We start from the raw sequence: 15,427 nt of genomic DNA on the forward strand, positions 1-15,427 counted from the left end.
CTATAATCCCAGCACTTTGGGAGGCCGAGGCGGGCAGATCATGAGGTCAGGAGATCGAGACCATCCTGGCTAACATGGTGAAACCCTGTCTCTACTAAAAATACAAAAAATTAGCCGGGCATGGTGGCCGGTGCCTGTAGTCCCAGCTACTAGGGAGGCTGAGGTAGGAGAATGGCGTGAACCCAGGAGGCGGAGCTTGCAGTGAGCTGAGATCCGGCCACTGCACTCCAGCTTGGGTGACAGAGCGAGACTCTGTCTCAAAAAAAAAAAAAAAAAAAAAATGCAACTTTAAGCCACAATGGGTTACTATTTCACACTTCCTATTTCACACCTAGTAGATTATCAAACTTAAAGTTTCACAAAGAGAGTGTTGGCAGTAAGAGTTGGCAACCAAAATAACCATAAACTCTGGTAGGAGTGAAAATTGGTACAACTTTGGAAAACAATTCATCATTGTACAGTAAAGTCATAGACGGGAATATACTTTGCACAAGCCAGTCTTTCCTTATTACATACTCTAAGCCTTTAGAGGAAGCCAGCTGATGCCACAGTGTTTTGTAAAACTGTAGCTTCTATAGGAATTCACCACCACACCCACAGGACACACCAAGGTAGAAGTGTCAGAGGTGTTTAAACCAGAGCAACTCCATCTTGAATACGGCCTGGGTAAAATAAGGCTGAGACCAACTTCCCAGACACTTACCACATTCTAAGTCACAGGATAACATTGGAGGTCGGCATAAGATACATGTCAGGTCATAAAGGCCTTGCTGGTTAAACAGGTTGCAGTAAAGAAGCCAGCCAAAACCCACCAAAATCAAGATGGCGAGGAGACTGACCTTTGGTGTCCTCATTGCTCCTTATGTGTCCAGAATGGGTTCCTTCCGGTGGGTTTGTGGTCCCACTGGTGTCAGGAGTGAAGCTGCAGACCTTCACAGTGACTGTTACAGCTCATAAAGATGGCACGTCTGGAGTTGTTCATTCCTCCCAGTGGGTTGGTGGTCTCGCTGGCTTCAAGAGTGAAGCTGCATCTAGACCTTTGCGGTGTTACAGCTAATAAAAATAGTGCAGACCCAAAGAGCAAAAGAACAAAACACTCCACACTGTGGAAGGGGAAACCAGGGGCTTGCAGCTGCCGGCTCCGGTGGCCAGTTTTTAATTCCCTTATTTGGCCCCGCCCACATCCCACTGATTGGTCTATTTTACAGAGTACTGATTGGTCCGTTTTTACAGAGTGCTGATTGGTGTATTTACAAACATTTAGCTAGACACAGAGCTCTGATTGGTGCATTTTTACAGAGCGCTGATTGGTGCATTTACAATCCTTCAGCTAGACAGAACAGTTCTCCAAGTCCCCACCTGACCCAGAAGCCCAGCTGCCTTCACCTCTGAGTTATATGCTAATTATATGCATTAGCATGCTAAGAGACACTCTCACCAGTGCCATGACAATTTACAAATGCCATAGTAAGGTTCAGAAGTTACCCTGCATGATTTAAAAAGTGAGGAAGCCCTCAGCTCCAGGAAATTGCCCACCTCTTTCCTGGAAAACTCATGAATAATCCACCCCTTGCTTAGCATATCATCAAGCAATAACTACAAGTATCCTTAGTCCAGCAGCCCAAGCTGCTGCTCCAACAGTGGAGTACCCATTCTTTTGTTTCTTTACTTTCTTAATACACTTGCTTTGTCTTTGCACTGTGGACTCCCGTGGATTTTTCTTGTGTGAGATCTAAGAACCCTCTCTTGGGGTCTGGACCGGGACCCCTTGCTGGTAACAAGCACCACTTCACGAAGATCATGCAGGTGAGTACTTACTAAGTACAAAAAAGTCTATAACCACACTATTTATCATTTTAAAAATAAGTCAATTGACATTTAAGTGTTAAAAAGAAAGTAAACAACCCAAATACACATAAGGAGTAGACTGCTCTGGCTTGCATACAGAGAGGTTCATTGCCCCTTTGGGTGGGCCGGGCAAGGTCAGGGCCTCAGAAGCACTTCTGGGGAGAGGGGGTGTCAGGCGCTGATGGCTGCGGAAGGAGTGACTCCTCCCAGGATGGTTTCCGTCCTCCCAGCGCTCACTCAAATTCAGTATTTCTAAGTAATTCCAGGGGGCGTAACGCGCGTCAGAACGGTCATTGGTGTCACAGATACGTGTCCCCTTGCATTTCCAGGAAATGTCCTTGGCAACTACAGTCGTGATAGTCGGGTCACAGGGCGTTTTGTGAGCTATCGTCTTGGGCATATGAGGGCCAAAAAAACAAAAAGAGCTCTGAAGATGAACTGCATAGCAGCAGGCTTTGGGATGAGAGGGGCCCCCTTGCTAGCAAAGGCGAGCACTTCCGCGGTACCAGCAAGGGCTGCCCACGTCCCGGAGGGAAACGTTTGTGTGAGCGCAGGAATGACCCGGAAGACCTCGGCGCGGCTGCAGAGTTTTCTGGGAAATGTAATTTCTTGGTCCAGGCGCCATGACCCTTACAAGTAGAGGGTGTCCCTTGGTTCCGAGGTGTATCGTTCACCAGAGGACGACTGTGTGCCCCAGGACACTGCGCGTGGTCCTAGCTGGCCGGCTCTGGCTCGACAGCCCCAGGCGGTTTAGCTTCTTACGAAGCCGTGACCGGTTTACCCTCTGCGCACAAGGTCCGCGCAGCCGCACAGACCCTTGGGAAGTGTGGTCTTCCGTTGCCGGCGGTTCGCGGCACCGGGGACAGGTGTCCCGCACGCGGAGGATTCTGGGAAATGTGGTTCGGCCGTGGGTGCACGAGGTCAGTCCCGCGATAACCTCAGGGCTGGAGGCAGATTCCAAGCTAAGGAACGGTTTGGGGCAGTGTCGTTCCCGGAGGTCGGCGGCCGTTACCTGCTCACCAGCTACGCGGCGCGTCAGGTCTGCGGAGACGCGAGCTCCGGGCGCCTGCGGGGACGGTGAGGCCATGCTGAGGACTCCGGCAAGTGTGGGTCCCGGGGACGACGGCGGGGCTCAGGCCTTGCGTCCGCCCCGCGGTTTGACACCGGCCCGGGCTTTGGCATTTCCTGCCCTTGGTGTCGAGTCGTGTAAACGCGGGGTGATGACGGCGCCGACCTCTTGGCACTGTTGTGAGAGCGAAGTGGGTGCGAGAGCAGACGCCAGCCGCAGTTGTTTTGGGGTTATGTTGTCATCAAGCCGGCGCTTTCAGTTGTGTAACCTTGAACAAATAGGTTCTGTATCTCGGAATTTCAGTTTTGTCTTCATTTTTTTAAAAAAAAAAATACGGTTTAGAACTCCTGACCTCAAGCGATCCGCCTGCCTCCGCCTCCCAAAGTGCTGGGATTAAAGGCGTAAGCCACCGCACCAGCCTGGCCAACATGGCGAAACCCCGTCTCTACTAAAAATACAAAAAAAAAAAAAAAAAATTAGCTGGGCGTGGTGGCACGTGTGTGTAATCCCAGCTCTTCGGGAGGCTGAGGCAGGAGAATCGCTTGAACCTGGGAGGCGGAGATTGCAGTGAGCCGAGGTCGCTCCATTGTACTCCAGCCTGGGCGACAGAACGGGACTCCGTCTCAAAAAAAAGAGACAAAAAGAAAAAAGAAATCTGGAATAATGTGAATGTCCACCGTGCAAAGTGGTGAAGATTGAACAAGCTGATAGTTATTACTGTTGTTTTATCAGTCTTTTATATACAGAATAACTGATTTTCCCCGCAGGTGGCACCTGGTAAACGGTTAGCCCTTGCAGAGAAACACCCTGTTAGTTCCCAGGGAGACACTGGCGCCCCGGAGAGTGATTACCAGTGTGCCTTTCCATTATGGTGTGTCACAGGTGCCAGCCTTATTTTTCATGACTACTGTTTCCTGTCCTTCTGTGCCCTCAGGACACTGCCCATCTGTAAGATAAGAGCCTGGAAAGGGGACTCTATTGGCTACTGGAAATTGCAGAATAATGGCTCAGGTAAGTCGGTGTGTCCCCAAGTCTTCCTGAAACACTTCATGAGGCCTCTGTGTGTTTGCTTTGCTTCTGCCTATTCCCACCTAATCAAGTCCATTTAAGGGACTGGATCTATGGTTCCTTTCACTATAGGAAGGATGGAGCCCACAAGAGAACACCAAGGTATTGCTCTCTTCACCCAGTGTTCCTCTTTTCTACAGTTTTCTGCTAGAAGACTTTCTAGATTGCCAAAATTTTTAAACTGTAATTCACAATGCAACTTTGGAATGTAAGGTTATTTGGTTTATGGTTGTCAAAACTGTACCATGTGGTCTCAAGTGAAGAGATGTTTGGAGTCATCCTTGATTCTTCCTTTTGACTTATAACTAATATTCCGGTCCTCTAGTTGGATCTAAACGATACACCGTGTACAGCATCTAACCATTAGCTAGCCCATCACCACCACCACCCCTACCACCAGTCTGAGCCACCTGGATTATTGGGGTAGCCTCCTAGCTGTATTCCCAGCATCTGCCCTTAACCCGCATCAATCTATTCTCAGTACAACTGTTACTGTGATCCTATTGTTATATAAATTCCTGTCATTCTTCAACCTAAAATTTTTCAGTGGCTCTAACTGAGTCACTTCTGCAGTGACCTATTTGTACAGTTAGGCCATTACCTCTCTGATCCCACCTTCCTTCTCTGCCTCCTCATTCCTTTGAGCTCTAGCCACTGTCACCAGTTGCTGTGCCATCCACGTGGAATATTCTTTCCCTACATATGCATAAGCTTGCATTCTTATCTCCTTCATGTATTTGTTCCGTGGTTACTTTCTCAGAAAAGCTTCCCTGAACGCCTATTTGCAATTGCAGTCACCTTCCCTTGACCAGCACTTCCACTCCTCCATCACTGCTTTGTTTTCCATGGCGCGTGTCACTCACTAGCTGATGTACTGTATGTTCAGTATATGCACCTGCTCATTGTCTGTTCCTGGTGGGAGGAATGTTTTTTCTTTTTTGTTGACTGCTAACACTTCAGAGTGTTACCTGGCACCAAATAGATTAGTAGGTAATTGTTGGGTGAATAAGATGAGTAATGAAGAACTGGTGGGGCAGAATCATGGCATGGAAGGTGAAGCTTGCACAGGAGGGGATGTAAGTAGCAGATGTACATGTTGGGTGAAGTCTGTTTTCCTGGAATAATTAGATAATTAGAACTGAAAAACTGGCATAGTGGTGCATGCCTGTTGTCCCAGCTACTTGGGAGGCTGATGAAGTGGGAAGATTTCTTGAGCCCTGTGGGGTGAGGCTGTAGTGAGCTATGATTATGTCACTGCACTCCAGCTTGGTGATAGGGCAAGAACCTGTCTCTTAAAAAAAAAAAAAAAAAAAAAAGGAAAGGCTAAAGTGAGCTAATACCAAAACCATTCATTGGTTCATCTTCTAAACACTTACAAAGTACCTGTTAGGAAAAGTTGTACATGGATTTCAGTGTGCACTGACACACAGAACTTCATGATCTAGTGCAGTATTGTCTAAGAGAACTTTCTGCAGTGATGGAAGTGCTCTGCATGTGTACTAGTCAGTACGGTAGCCACCAGCCCTGTGTGACTATTGAGTACTCGAATTTTAGCTTAAGCAACAGAGGAAATGAATTTTAAATTTTATTTAATTATTTTATTTTTACATTTTAATTAATTTAAATGTTGTAGCCAAGTTGGCTAGTGGCTCCTGTGTTGAAGATTGCAGCACTGGTAGAAAAGTAAGAAAGCATAAGAAATTTAAATAAGTGCTAGCATAGATATCCTATGTTCTTTTGGGGGCTCAGATGAGTGAACATCTCAAGCTGCCCGGGCAACTGAAGGGGAAGAAAGAAGCATTCTGGCTCTAAGTTGTAATGACTGGTTTGTCAAAGATATGAGAAATGTTATTTTTATTTGGGATATAGGCAATTAACTAACACAGTGGCAACTCCAATTAACAGGTGAATTTAGAATAAATTTTGTGTAGCAAATTGAACTGTCAAATCTTACTTGAGGATAAGTTATTGTTTATTTGGAAAACATATGTGTTGGATTGTATCTGCTTGCCTATATAAAAAGATGAGATTTCTTCCTGTTCTTTTAATCTCAATAGTGGATTGCTTGTGAAGTGCCTCAAGGTCTGATTTAATGCTTATTCAGTAATAAAACCGTTTTCTTTTTGTTTCTACATTTGTGGAGAGGATTTTCTGCCATTGGAAGGAGGTTTGAATTTTAATTGTTTTCCCAAACCTGAGAAAAGTAAATTCTGGCTTTAAAACCAAAGACCCATGTCACTTGTGAACATGCATGCAAAATATCCAAATAAAGTGCTACAATACTGAATGAACTCTCAGAGCTAAAAAATAACCACAGTAGAGCAGTCTGTTTTACAAATCACAGACAGTAATAATGCTGTATTAAATGGATGTACTTTTTGCACATATTGTAATTTGACTAGCCAATAAGCTACTATTGAATATTTAAGCTTCTAAAGTTTTACTATTTTAAATAATACTGTGAAATGAGTACTATTGAGAAGAATTTCTAAGTACATCTGTGAGCATTTTTTTAAGAATATTTTCTTTGAAATGTGCTCTTTTGTTTTTTTCTGTTACTTCCAGGTCCTATTTAAGGACTGTCTATGGCAGGAGTCCTCAACCTTTTTGACACCAGGGATCAGTTTTGTGGAAAACAATTTTTCCATGAAAGTGGGAGGTGGTGGAGGTAGTGGTTTGGGGACAAAACTGTTCTACGTCAGATCATCAGGCGTTAGTTAGATTCACATAAGGAGCGTGCAACCTCGATCCCTTGCATGCGCAGTTCACAGTAGAGATTGCGCTCCTGTAAGAATCTATGCCAGAGCTGATCTGACAGCAGGCAGAGCTCCGGTGGTAATGCTCACTTCCCTGCCACTTACCTCCTGCTGTGTTGCCCCATTCCTAAAAGCCACAGACCAGTACCAGTCCGTGACCGGGCGGTAGACCCCTGATCTATGACATCTTCAGTCTTTTCACCCAGGAGTCTCATATTTCAATTATTAAATGTTTGTCAGTACTCAGTTTAAGTATACACCATAAATATATTTTTGTTTTTTGTTTATGAATCAGTTATGTGTATATTTTAGTCTATTTGTGCTGCTGTAACAGAATACCCCAGACTGAGTAGTTTATAAATAATGAAAATTGACTTCTCATGGTTTTGGTGCCTGGGAAGTCCAAGACTAAGGGGCAGACATCTGGCAAAGGCCTTCTTGCTGTGTCATTTTATGGTGGATGGGCAAAGAGAAGAGAGAGAGGCAAAGAGGGGCCTGAACTCATTTTTTAAAATAAGGAACCCTCTCCCCTAATGATGACATTAATCCATTCATGAGGACAGAGTCCTCAAGGCCAATCATCTCCTAAAGGTCTCACCTCTCAATACTATTAGAATGGCGACTAAGTTCAATATATGCTTTTTTAGGGAATACAATCAAACCATATGTCTTATCAGTCTTTAATATAAAGATGTCTTTTTTTCTGAACCCATTTTTTGTGAGCTTTAGTGAATCTTCCTGAGTATCCCATTTGAGAGACAATCACTTTAGCCTTATTTTCACTTACTTATTTTAATTACTTATTTTTAATTACTAGCACTTAGCTCTAAAAGATATAACTAAATACTTGACTCTGTGCTGTCAAATGTCAAATGTTGCCTTTTAAAAATTCATATAATTCTAAACTTTTAACAAAATTAACTCTACTGAAGTGAAGCTATCATATTTGTCTCTCATTCTTATTGTGTAAAAATTCTAACTACATAACTGTCCCCTTTATTGTATGTTAATTCCAACTACATAACTGTCCTGTTATTACTTAACTGAGATCACATTCCCAATCATTGTCACAACTCCTGAATCTTGTTTCATTTCTTCCACAAGCAGGCTGATTTTACCCCTTCTTTAGTGACAGAAGAGGCCTGGGCTATGACTGAGCTTAAATATATTTGCTATTTCAGGTGACATTTAGTGATGTGGCTATAGACTTCTCTCATGAAGAGTGGGCATGGCTAGATTCTGCTCAGAGGGACTTATACAAGGATGTGATGGTCCAGAATTATGAGAACCTGGTCTCTGTAGGTAAGGATATCACCCCTTCCACTCCAGTAGGGGACACCTTTCTTTTGTCACTCTGAATTGCTGGAGAGCCTCCTAAGTAAATGGCTGAATTTCTGTAGCATGTTCCCAAAGAAATGTGCAGCTCTGTTGTGCCCTGCCTGAAGCTTATCTTTCCATTTCAATGAACACCCTTCATCCCTTCTTGTGGTCCTTCTTGTGATGGCCTCTCATAATAGAGGACCACAGCTTAAACAATTCTATTTTCTTCCTGTAAGCAGGTCTTTCCATAACTAAGCCATATGTGATCATGTTATTGGAGGATGGAAAAGAGCCCTGGATGGTGGAGAAAAAACTGTCAAAAGGTATGATTCCAGGTGAGTCATGGTGAACGAGACTAAGGAAGTTTTTGTTAAAAGATGTTTATGGTGAGTGTGGAGGTATTTTACGGATACTGTCTTCAAAGATCTCAAATAGAAATGAAAAATTGAGGGATATTTAGCTTATATTTTCAAAACAATTACTTCTCCCTCTAAAATTATTATCTGTATCACTCATGTCATCTAATCAAGGTTAGAGATAATTAAAATTGTTACTATATTCATGACAAAGTAAGACAATTTATTCTTTCTTAATTCTACTTAAGCAAAATATACTAGTAGTTTTAAGCTAAGAAAAGCTGTCTATTAGATGGAAAATCACTTTTCTAAATTTGTAGGTGAAATATGAACATATTAGAGGAAGTAAGGGACATATAAATATGTTTCTAGGAATAATATTTTCTAATGTTCAAGAAATAATATGATTCACACAGTTTCTTCATAACCTCAGAAAGCCTAAATCTTTGTCAGCTATAAAGAATATTTAGATTACTTTGTTTTTACTGCAATTGTTTAATGTAGTAGTATCAATTCTGTATTTTAAGCTTGATAATCCGGCAGCAAATTGAGATTAATGGAAGGTTGGAGAAAAAGGCTATGAGACAAAATGCAATCTTTCCCACATGAATATAGGCACAAAAAGATGATTTGTAATCCAAGAATGCCTTCTACATCTTATTTCTGATAGTTTCCTTTTTTTCAATACTATTTTATCCATTTTGTATAGTTTACCCATTTCCTTTATCACACTCTGTTCCTACTTCTGTGAACTTTCTATTCTCTGCTCCATTTGAGCATTGTTCAGAAGTCACTGAAATATTTTGAGTTGTCAGAGCTATGTGTTTTCTGGGGGCTTCATTTCTTATCCATTTCTCCTAATTACACTGTAGAAGTTTTCTTCAAGAAGTGGAAAAAAAAAAAAAAGCAGTGCTTTGCTTTCTTGATATATTTCAGATTGGGAATCAAGATGGGAAAACAAGGAATTATCAACAAAGAAGGATATTTACGATGAAGATTCACCCCAAACAGTAACAATAGAAAAAGTTGTAAAACGACGTTTTGAATTCCCAAATTCTAATAAGAATTTGGAATATATAGAATGCAACAAATTTAGGAGCACCTTTCATTCAAAGTCTACTCTTTCCGAACCACAAAACAATTCTGCTGAAGGAAATTCACATAAATATGATATATTAAAGAAGAATGTATCAAAAAAGTCAGTTATAAAAAATGAGAGAATCAATGGTGGAAAGAAGCTTTTGAATTCTAATAAAAGTGGGGCAGCCTTCAACCAGAGCAAATCTCTTATCCTTCCCCAGACTTGTAATAGAGCTAAAATCTATACATGCAGTGAATGTGGGAAAGCCTTTGGCAAACAGTCAATCCTCAATCGCCATTGGAGAATTCATACAGGAGAGAAGCCCTATGAATGTCGTGAATGTGGGAAGACTTTTAGCCATGGCTCATCCCTTACACGGCATCAGATAAGTCATAGTGGAGAGAAACCTTACAAATGTGTTGAATGTGGGAAGGCCTTTAGCCATGGCTCATCACTTACTAACCATCAGAGCACTCACACTGGAGAGAAACCATACGAATGTATGAACTGTGGAAAGTCTTTTAGTCGTGTGTCCCTTCTCATTCAGCATCTAAGAATTCATACGCAAGAAAAACGCTATGAGTGTCGTATATGTGGAAAGGCCTTCATTCATAGTTCATCTCTCATTCATCATCAGAAAAGCCATACTGGAGAGAAACCTTATGAATGTAGAGAATGTGGGAAAGCTTTCTGCTGTAGCTCACACCTTACTCAACATCAAAGAATTCACAGTATAAAGAAAAAGTTTGAATGCAACAAATGTCTCAAAGTCTTTAGTAGCCTGTCATTTCTTGTTCAACATCAGAGTATTCATACTGAAGAAAATCCTTTTGAAGTTTAGAAATGCAGGAAATCCTTCAACCAGCTTGAATCACTGAATATGCATTTGAGAAATCACATTAGATTGAAACCCTATGAATGCAGTATATGTGGGAAAACCTTCAGTCATAGGTCATCCCTGCTTCAACATCACAGAATTCATACTGGAGAGAAACCTTATGAATGTATTAAATGTAGGAAGACCTTCAGCTGTAGTTCAAACCTTATTGAACTGCATCAATAAATTTCACTATAATCAGTTCATACAGAGTTTATACATCAGAATTCATACTGGAGAAAAGCCATATAAATGTAATGAGTGTGGAAAAGCTTTTAGCAAAGGCTCAAATCTTACTGCCCATCAAAGAGTACATAATGGAGAGAAACCCAGTAATATGGTAAGTGTGGAAAAGCCTTTAGATCATATGAATCACTGTACATGTGAGAAATCTTACAGAAGAGAAACTATTTGAAGCAGTGTTTATCATGGTAAACTTCATAGATCCTCCCTTATTTAACATCAGAAAAAATTTATACTGGGGAAAAGTTGTATGAATGTGGTGAATATGGGAGACTTTTAGCAATGATGCAGACATTTTTATTTATCAGAGTTTATACTGTAGAGAAATCATATGAAGTCAATAAATGTGGGAAAGCCTTTGTCAGTATTAATCCCTTAATTGACATAAGTATACTCACACTAGGAAAAAACTGTGTACATGTAGCAAATGTGGGAAAGACTATAGGCGATAGGAATCTCGTACAAACTCCTACAGGAAAAAAGTTGTATGAATGTGGAAAATTTAGAAATTGAAGGAATTCTTCAGTTCCAAGTGCATTCCTTATTCTACAGGAAATAAACTGGAGAGAAATCTCATCATATAAGAGATGTAGCAAAGTGTTCACTAAGAGTGTTTATCTTGCTAGACATCAGAAGATGAATGGTAGAGCAACCTGAAGGATTTAGAAATTACATGTAAATCTGCAGTGGTGCTATTTGTAAACAGGATTCTATAGGAGAGCAAATAAACATAATTAAGTATGCCTTTCTTAGAGCAGTAGCTTGCAGTTTCAGTTGGGTTCTACTTAGAAATTCTTTTTAGCTAGTGGGCATGTGAAGATATTTAGTCACCCAGAGGAGCCAGTAAATATTATAATGTTAAAAATTAAAGCTGCAAAAGAAATAAAATGGTGTTAATAAAAGTTTGGTATCTAATAAGATCATTTTGTATATCATGAAGTCTTTCTCTGTGACTGTTTCTGGCAAAAAAAATTCACTAAGATTAGCCTTAGTATAGTCTTTAGTGGGAGACTAGCAAACTTCGAGAAAAATGGCCTGCTCTTTATACTAAGAATAGCAGTATTTTGGTGAGGATTATTCAGAGTCCATTTCCAGTAGGCTTAATTAAATACATTTCAAAATTTACTGAGCATCACTCATGTGTATTACACAGGGATGGGATATAGGAATCTAGTAGTTCTGAGCTGTAGTGGTGTGTCAAAATCACTGGAAGGACTTGTTAAAGCACAGATTGCTAAGCCTCAATCCTAGAATTCTTGTATGAGTTGATTTGAATTTGCATTTTTCACACATTCTTAGGGGCCACTAACACTGTCCAGAATATAATTATAATGTTATGATGTCACTGACAACATATTATTTTCTCAGTCATACCTATTAACCATTCCTTGAGTATCTTCTGTGGACCTAATAGATAAGCACTTCATACTCTTTAAGAGCTCCGAGGTGTGTGTGTGTGTGTGTGTGTGTGTGTGTGTGTGTGTGTGAAGAGCGTTAAGCTTTGGAGTCTTGTTACCTGGGTTTAAATCCAAGTTGCATGTATACTGGCTTTGTGTGACCTTGGACCAACTTCTTCACTGTGTCATGCCTCAGTTTCTCCATCTGTAAAATGGTAATAAAGCTATTTCACAGCATTGTGAAAATTAAATGAGTTAATTGATGCACAATGTTTACAACAATGGCCTCTCAATAGCGTTCAATAAGTATTAGCTATTGATTTTATCTTCATCATATCCTCATGGTTGCTTCATCATTCTGGTCTCAGATGTCACATCTAATCACTTGTTGCTCTTATCTGTTTACTGTTTCACATTTTTGGGGGAGAGCTCTTACAAAACACCCCCGTTTCCTTCCAACAAATCCTTTAGTATCTGAGCCATTTTGAGGGAATGTTTCTTGCCTAAAATAACCTGAGGAGAAACAAAGAGACCAGGTAGGAGATAAGATGAGAATTCAACAAGTCTGTGAGAAGGAAGGAGGGTGCCCTACAGAGTTGGGAAATGGGCTGAGTGAAGGAGGCATCAGGCTTCCACATGGAGGAAAGGGGAGGTTTTACCCACTGAGACCAGAACACTACAGGTCTTCAGCAGCATCTGTGAGTACAGCGTCCCATGGACTAGGTGCCACTGCCTTCACTCTTCTGAATTGAAGTTACAGCCTGTCAATGAAAGTCACCGATGCCTGGAAAGTCAGAGTTTCCTTGTTAGCCTTGGGCCAGTCAGATGTGATTAGAGCTCAGTTGTTGATAAACACCTAGAAAGAAGCAAGGCACATATCACTGAGTACTTCCTGGGAGCTTAATTCTTTGCTGCTGACGGAGAGTCAGTCTTTAAACAAATTGCAGTTGTGTTAGAGGAAAACAGCTTTGTATGCAGAAGTAATTGATACAAGATACAAGACAATGACAATGCTGTATGGTGCAGAGTGTAAGCACTCTGGCATCAAATAGGGAAAAATAATGATCATAATACAATACCGTTAATAGCAACAACTGCGCCTTATGTTTGTGTGCTGCATTCATACAAATGCTCTCAGCTCTGGACACAAATTGCTAGGTGTGAATTCAGCCTATTGGGACTGTCACTTGCTTAATCTATAAATTTGGGGAAGTCACTTCATTTCCCAATTTCTCCATCAAAACAAAAATATTTCCCATCTTACCAGGTGGTTGTGAGAATTAAAAGATTTATAAAGCAAGCAACAAAGTGCCTCTGCATGGAAGTTTGTTGCTGTGTTTTCCCTGCTTTTAATAATCTTCCCACATACTGTAAGGTAAATATGGTCATCATCTTCATGCTAGTGACCTGAGTCTCTCTCAGAGTCACACATCTTAGGAATATAGGCTACATTTGAACATTCAGTAAAAGACCAAACAATATTGCCCTCCTAGGACAGATCTCAGAAGACGGGGATTTCTCTTGGCAACTATACAGGCTCTCTTGCCTACTTGAACAAAAAACATTTCCTTTGGTCATGCCGTTTCTTCTGCCTAGAATGTGTCCCATACCCCATTTATTACCACGCTTACCTAATGCCAATGGAGGCGTGCCTACCTTGCAAAGCTCACTAGGTGTGTCAAAGATGAACAAAGCTGGATGTTAATAACAGTGGTGAGAACAGACTGATTGATAACTATTGCAATGGGGAAAGGAATTTGGCATGAAGCGAACTCAGTTTTGATTTGTACAAAGGTGAATGAGTACGTTAAAGGGAAGGTGAAGAAATTGGGTGTGGTGAGGAGGGGTTCACTGGACTCAGAAAAGTGAAAAATTACAAAACACAGGAAGGGAGGGGGCTGGTCTGTGTGCAGTGTATCTGGGTTTGCTGCTGGCACTTTGAGTTAGGCTCCTATCCTGCCACAGAGCCTGGGAGACAGGGGCCTTATCTTCAGGTGTTGACTAGAAGAAATTCTTTGGACAGCCTTTAGTTTTTCAGGCATCGTTAGGAAGTGTTAGTGTTGTGCCTGTGCCTTAGTCTGGGTGGAGGGTCTGCTGGTTCTAGAGCAGTGGTGGGAGTGCTTATTCTCCTCCCACAAAGTTACTATTATGACATGTAATTGAGCCTACTGGAAATAGATGTACATGTGAGGTGTGTAGGAACAGTAAAATGTTTTAATAAAAGGTTATAAGAGGCATAAAAATGTGAATTCTTGCCTAGGGTTAAATAATTTTTTAAATTAGATAATATGAAGTTAAAAGTTCAAACAAGTGGTGGAAAGTATAAAAATTAATCTTGCAAAAATTCTGTGTATGAATATATTGACTAAATTCAAAAGTGTATTATATGGTTTTTCTGTAAATTCAGCATTAAAATAAAAGCATGACAAGGTACTCTCCTACCAAGGTCTTTCCCTGGGAATCTGGGAGGAAACCTTGTGAATGAGGAGGTAGAGAGGAGAGAGCAGACACCAATGATGCAGGGAAGGGCCAAGAAGGGAGACTCAGCTAACCCTTGAGCTTGTGGGCTAGCTCTGGCTGTTCAGCTCTGTAGGCTAGCCTGAGAACCTCCAGGACCTCCTGTGTCCACGGACCACTCAACCTCAATTTTACACCCTTGACTCTGACCTCCCTGCCTCCAGGCTCTGTAGCACATGAGGCTATGGACCGAATCTTCTCCAAACCATGAGCCCTGTGTCTTTCTAATACAGGATTTATTAAGAAATTATTTTTTGGCAGCTAGAAAAGGTAAAAATTCTCAGTGGAATTTTCCTTTAATAAAAAGCAGCCCCAAACCATTTATTCTCCAACAGAAAGCAGCCTGATATATATGAAAGCTAGGAGCTTTCATATGTAAATGCCAACAGTGGTACCTGAAAGCCAGGTACATTCAAAGTGTTGGTTCCTGCTCTCCTTTTCGTTGTCACCATGTGTGTAGGTATCATGGTGACCCACCAGGCAGAACCACATTTGCATAATAAAAGACTAGGGTGGAAAGACCAGTCTTTTTGCAGGCTATGCAAATGGCACATCTAGTCAAACCAATCCCCTGGGCCCTATGTAAATCAGTCACCACCTCCCCAAGCCACTGTGCAAAATCAATTGCATCCTGCTGCAAACTGGAGACCCTCTCTTGGGCAACCTGGTTTCTCAGCATGAGGAAGCATTTTCTCTCTCTATTCTTCTTTGTCTATTAAACTTTCTGCTCCTAAACCCACTCCTCATGTGTTTGTGTCCTGAATTTTTCTCACCTGAGACAAAGAAACAGGGTAGGCTGGGCATGGTGGCTCATGCCTGTAATCCCAGCACTTTGGGAGGCCAAGGCGGGCAGATAACAAGGTCAGGAAATCGAGACCATCCTGGTCAACATGGT

At 41.5% G+C, this 15,427-nt stretch overlaps 2 protein-coding genes across 10 annotated transcripts in view; one reads left to right on the forward strand and one right to left on the reverse strand.

Moving 5' to 3' along the window:
* LOC144337398 (uncharacterized) overlaps positions 1-3,445 on the reverse strand; it is a 20,362-nt gene extending 16,917 nt beyond the window's left edge. The window contains exon 1 of the mRNA XM_077982119.1: positions 840-3,445. Coding sequence (XP_077838245.1) covers positions 2,519-2,935 — 417 coding nt within the window. The 5' untranslated portion in view covers positions 2,936-3,445 and the 3' untranslated portion in view covers positions 840-2,518. The remainder of the gene's footprint in view (positions 1-839) is intronic.
* On the forward strand, positions 2,445-12,282 carry ZNF302 (zinc finger protein 302). Of its 9 annotated transcripts, none has more exons than XM_077982116.1 (5): positions 2,445-2,768; positions 3,852-3,928; positions 7,923-8,043; positions 8,301-8,396; positions 9,354-12,282. In XM_077982116.1, the coding sequence occupies exons 2-5, from the start codon at positions 3,920-3,922 to the stop codon at positions 10,337-10,339; spliced, it is 1,212 nt and encodes a 403-aa protein (XP_077838242.1). In that variant the 5' UTR covers positions 2,445-2,768; positions 3,852-3,919; the 3' UTR covers positions 10,340-12,282. The 9 variants fall into 9 exon arrangements, with proteins under 9 accessions (XP_077838242.1, XP_077838240.1, XP_077838239.1 ...); XM_077982114.1 differs by having other exon boundaries at positions 2,629-2,768; positions 8,298-8,396; XM_077982113.1 differs by having other exon boundaries at positions 2,766-2,954; positions 8,298-8,396.
* The last annotated feature ends 3,145 nt before the right edge of the window (positions 12,283-15,427 follow it).

Source organism: Macaca mulatta, chromosome 19 (assembly GCF_049350105.2).
Source record: "Macaca mulatta isolate MMU2019108-1 chromosome 19, T2T-MMU8v2.0, whole genome shotgun sequence".
NCBI lineage: Eukaryota > Metazoa > Chordata > Mammalia > Primates > Cercopithecidae > Macaca > Macaca mulatta.

Excerpts from the sequence above, each read along its gene's own strand:
- ZNF302 (XM_077982112.1), top strand. The coding sequence starts at position 4,855 with ATGTACTGTATGTTCAGTATATGCACCTGCTCATTGTCTGTTCCTGGT. Across the intron at positions 8,044-8,300 it reads TGAGAACCTGGTCTCTGTAG|GTCTTTCCATAACTAAGCCA; the intron begins GTAAGGATATCA and ends TCCTGTAAGCAG. Across the intron at positions 8,385-9,353 it reads GGAGAAAAAACTGTCAAAAG|ATTGGGAATCAAGATGGGAA; the intron begins GTATGATTCCAG and ends GATATATTTCAG.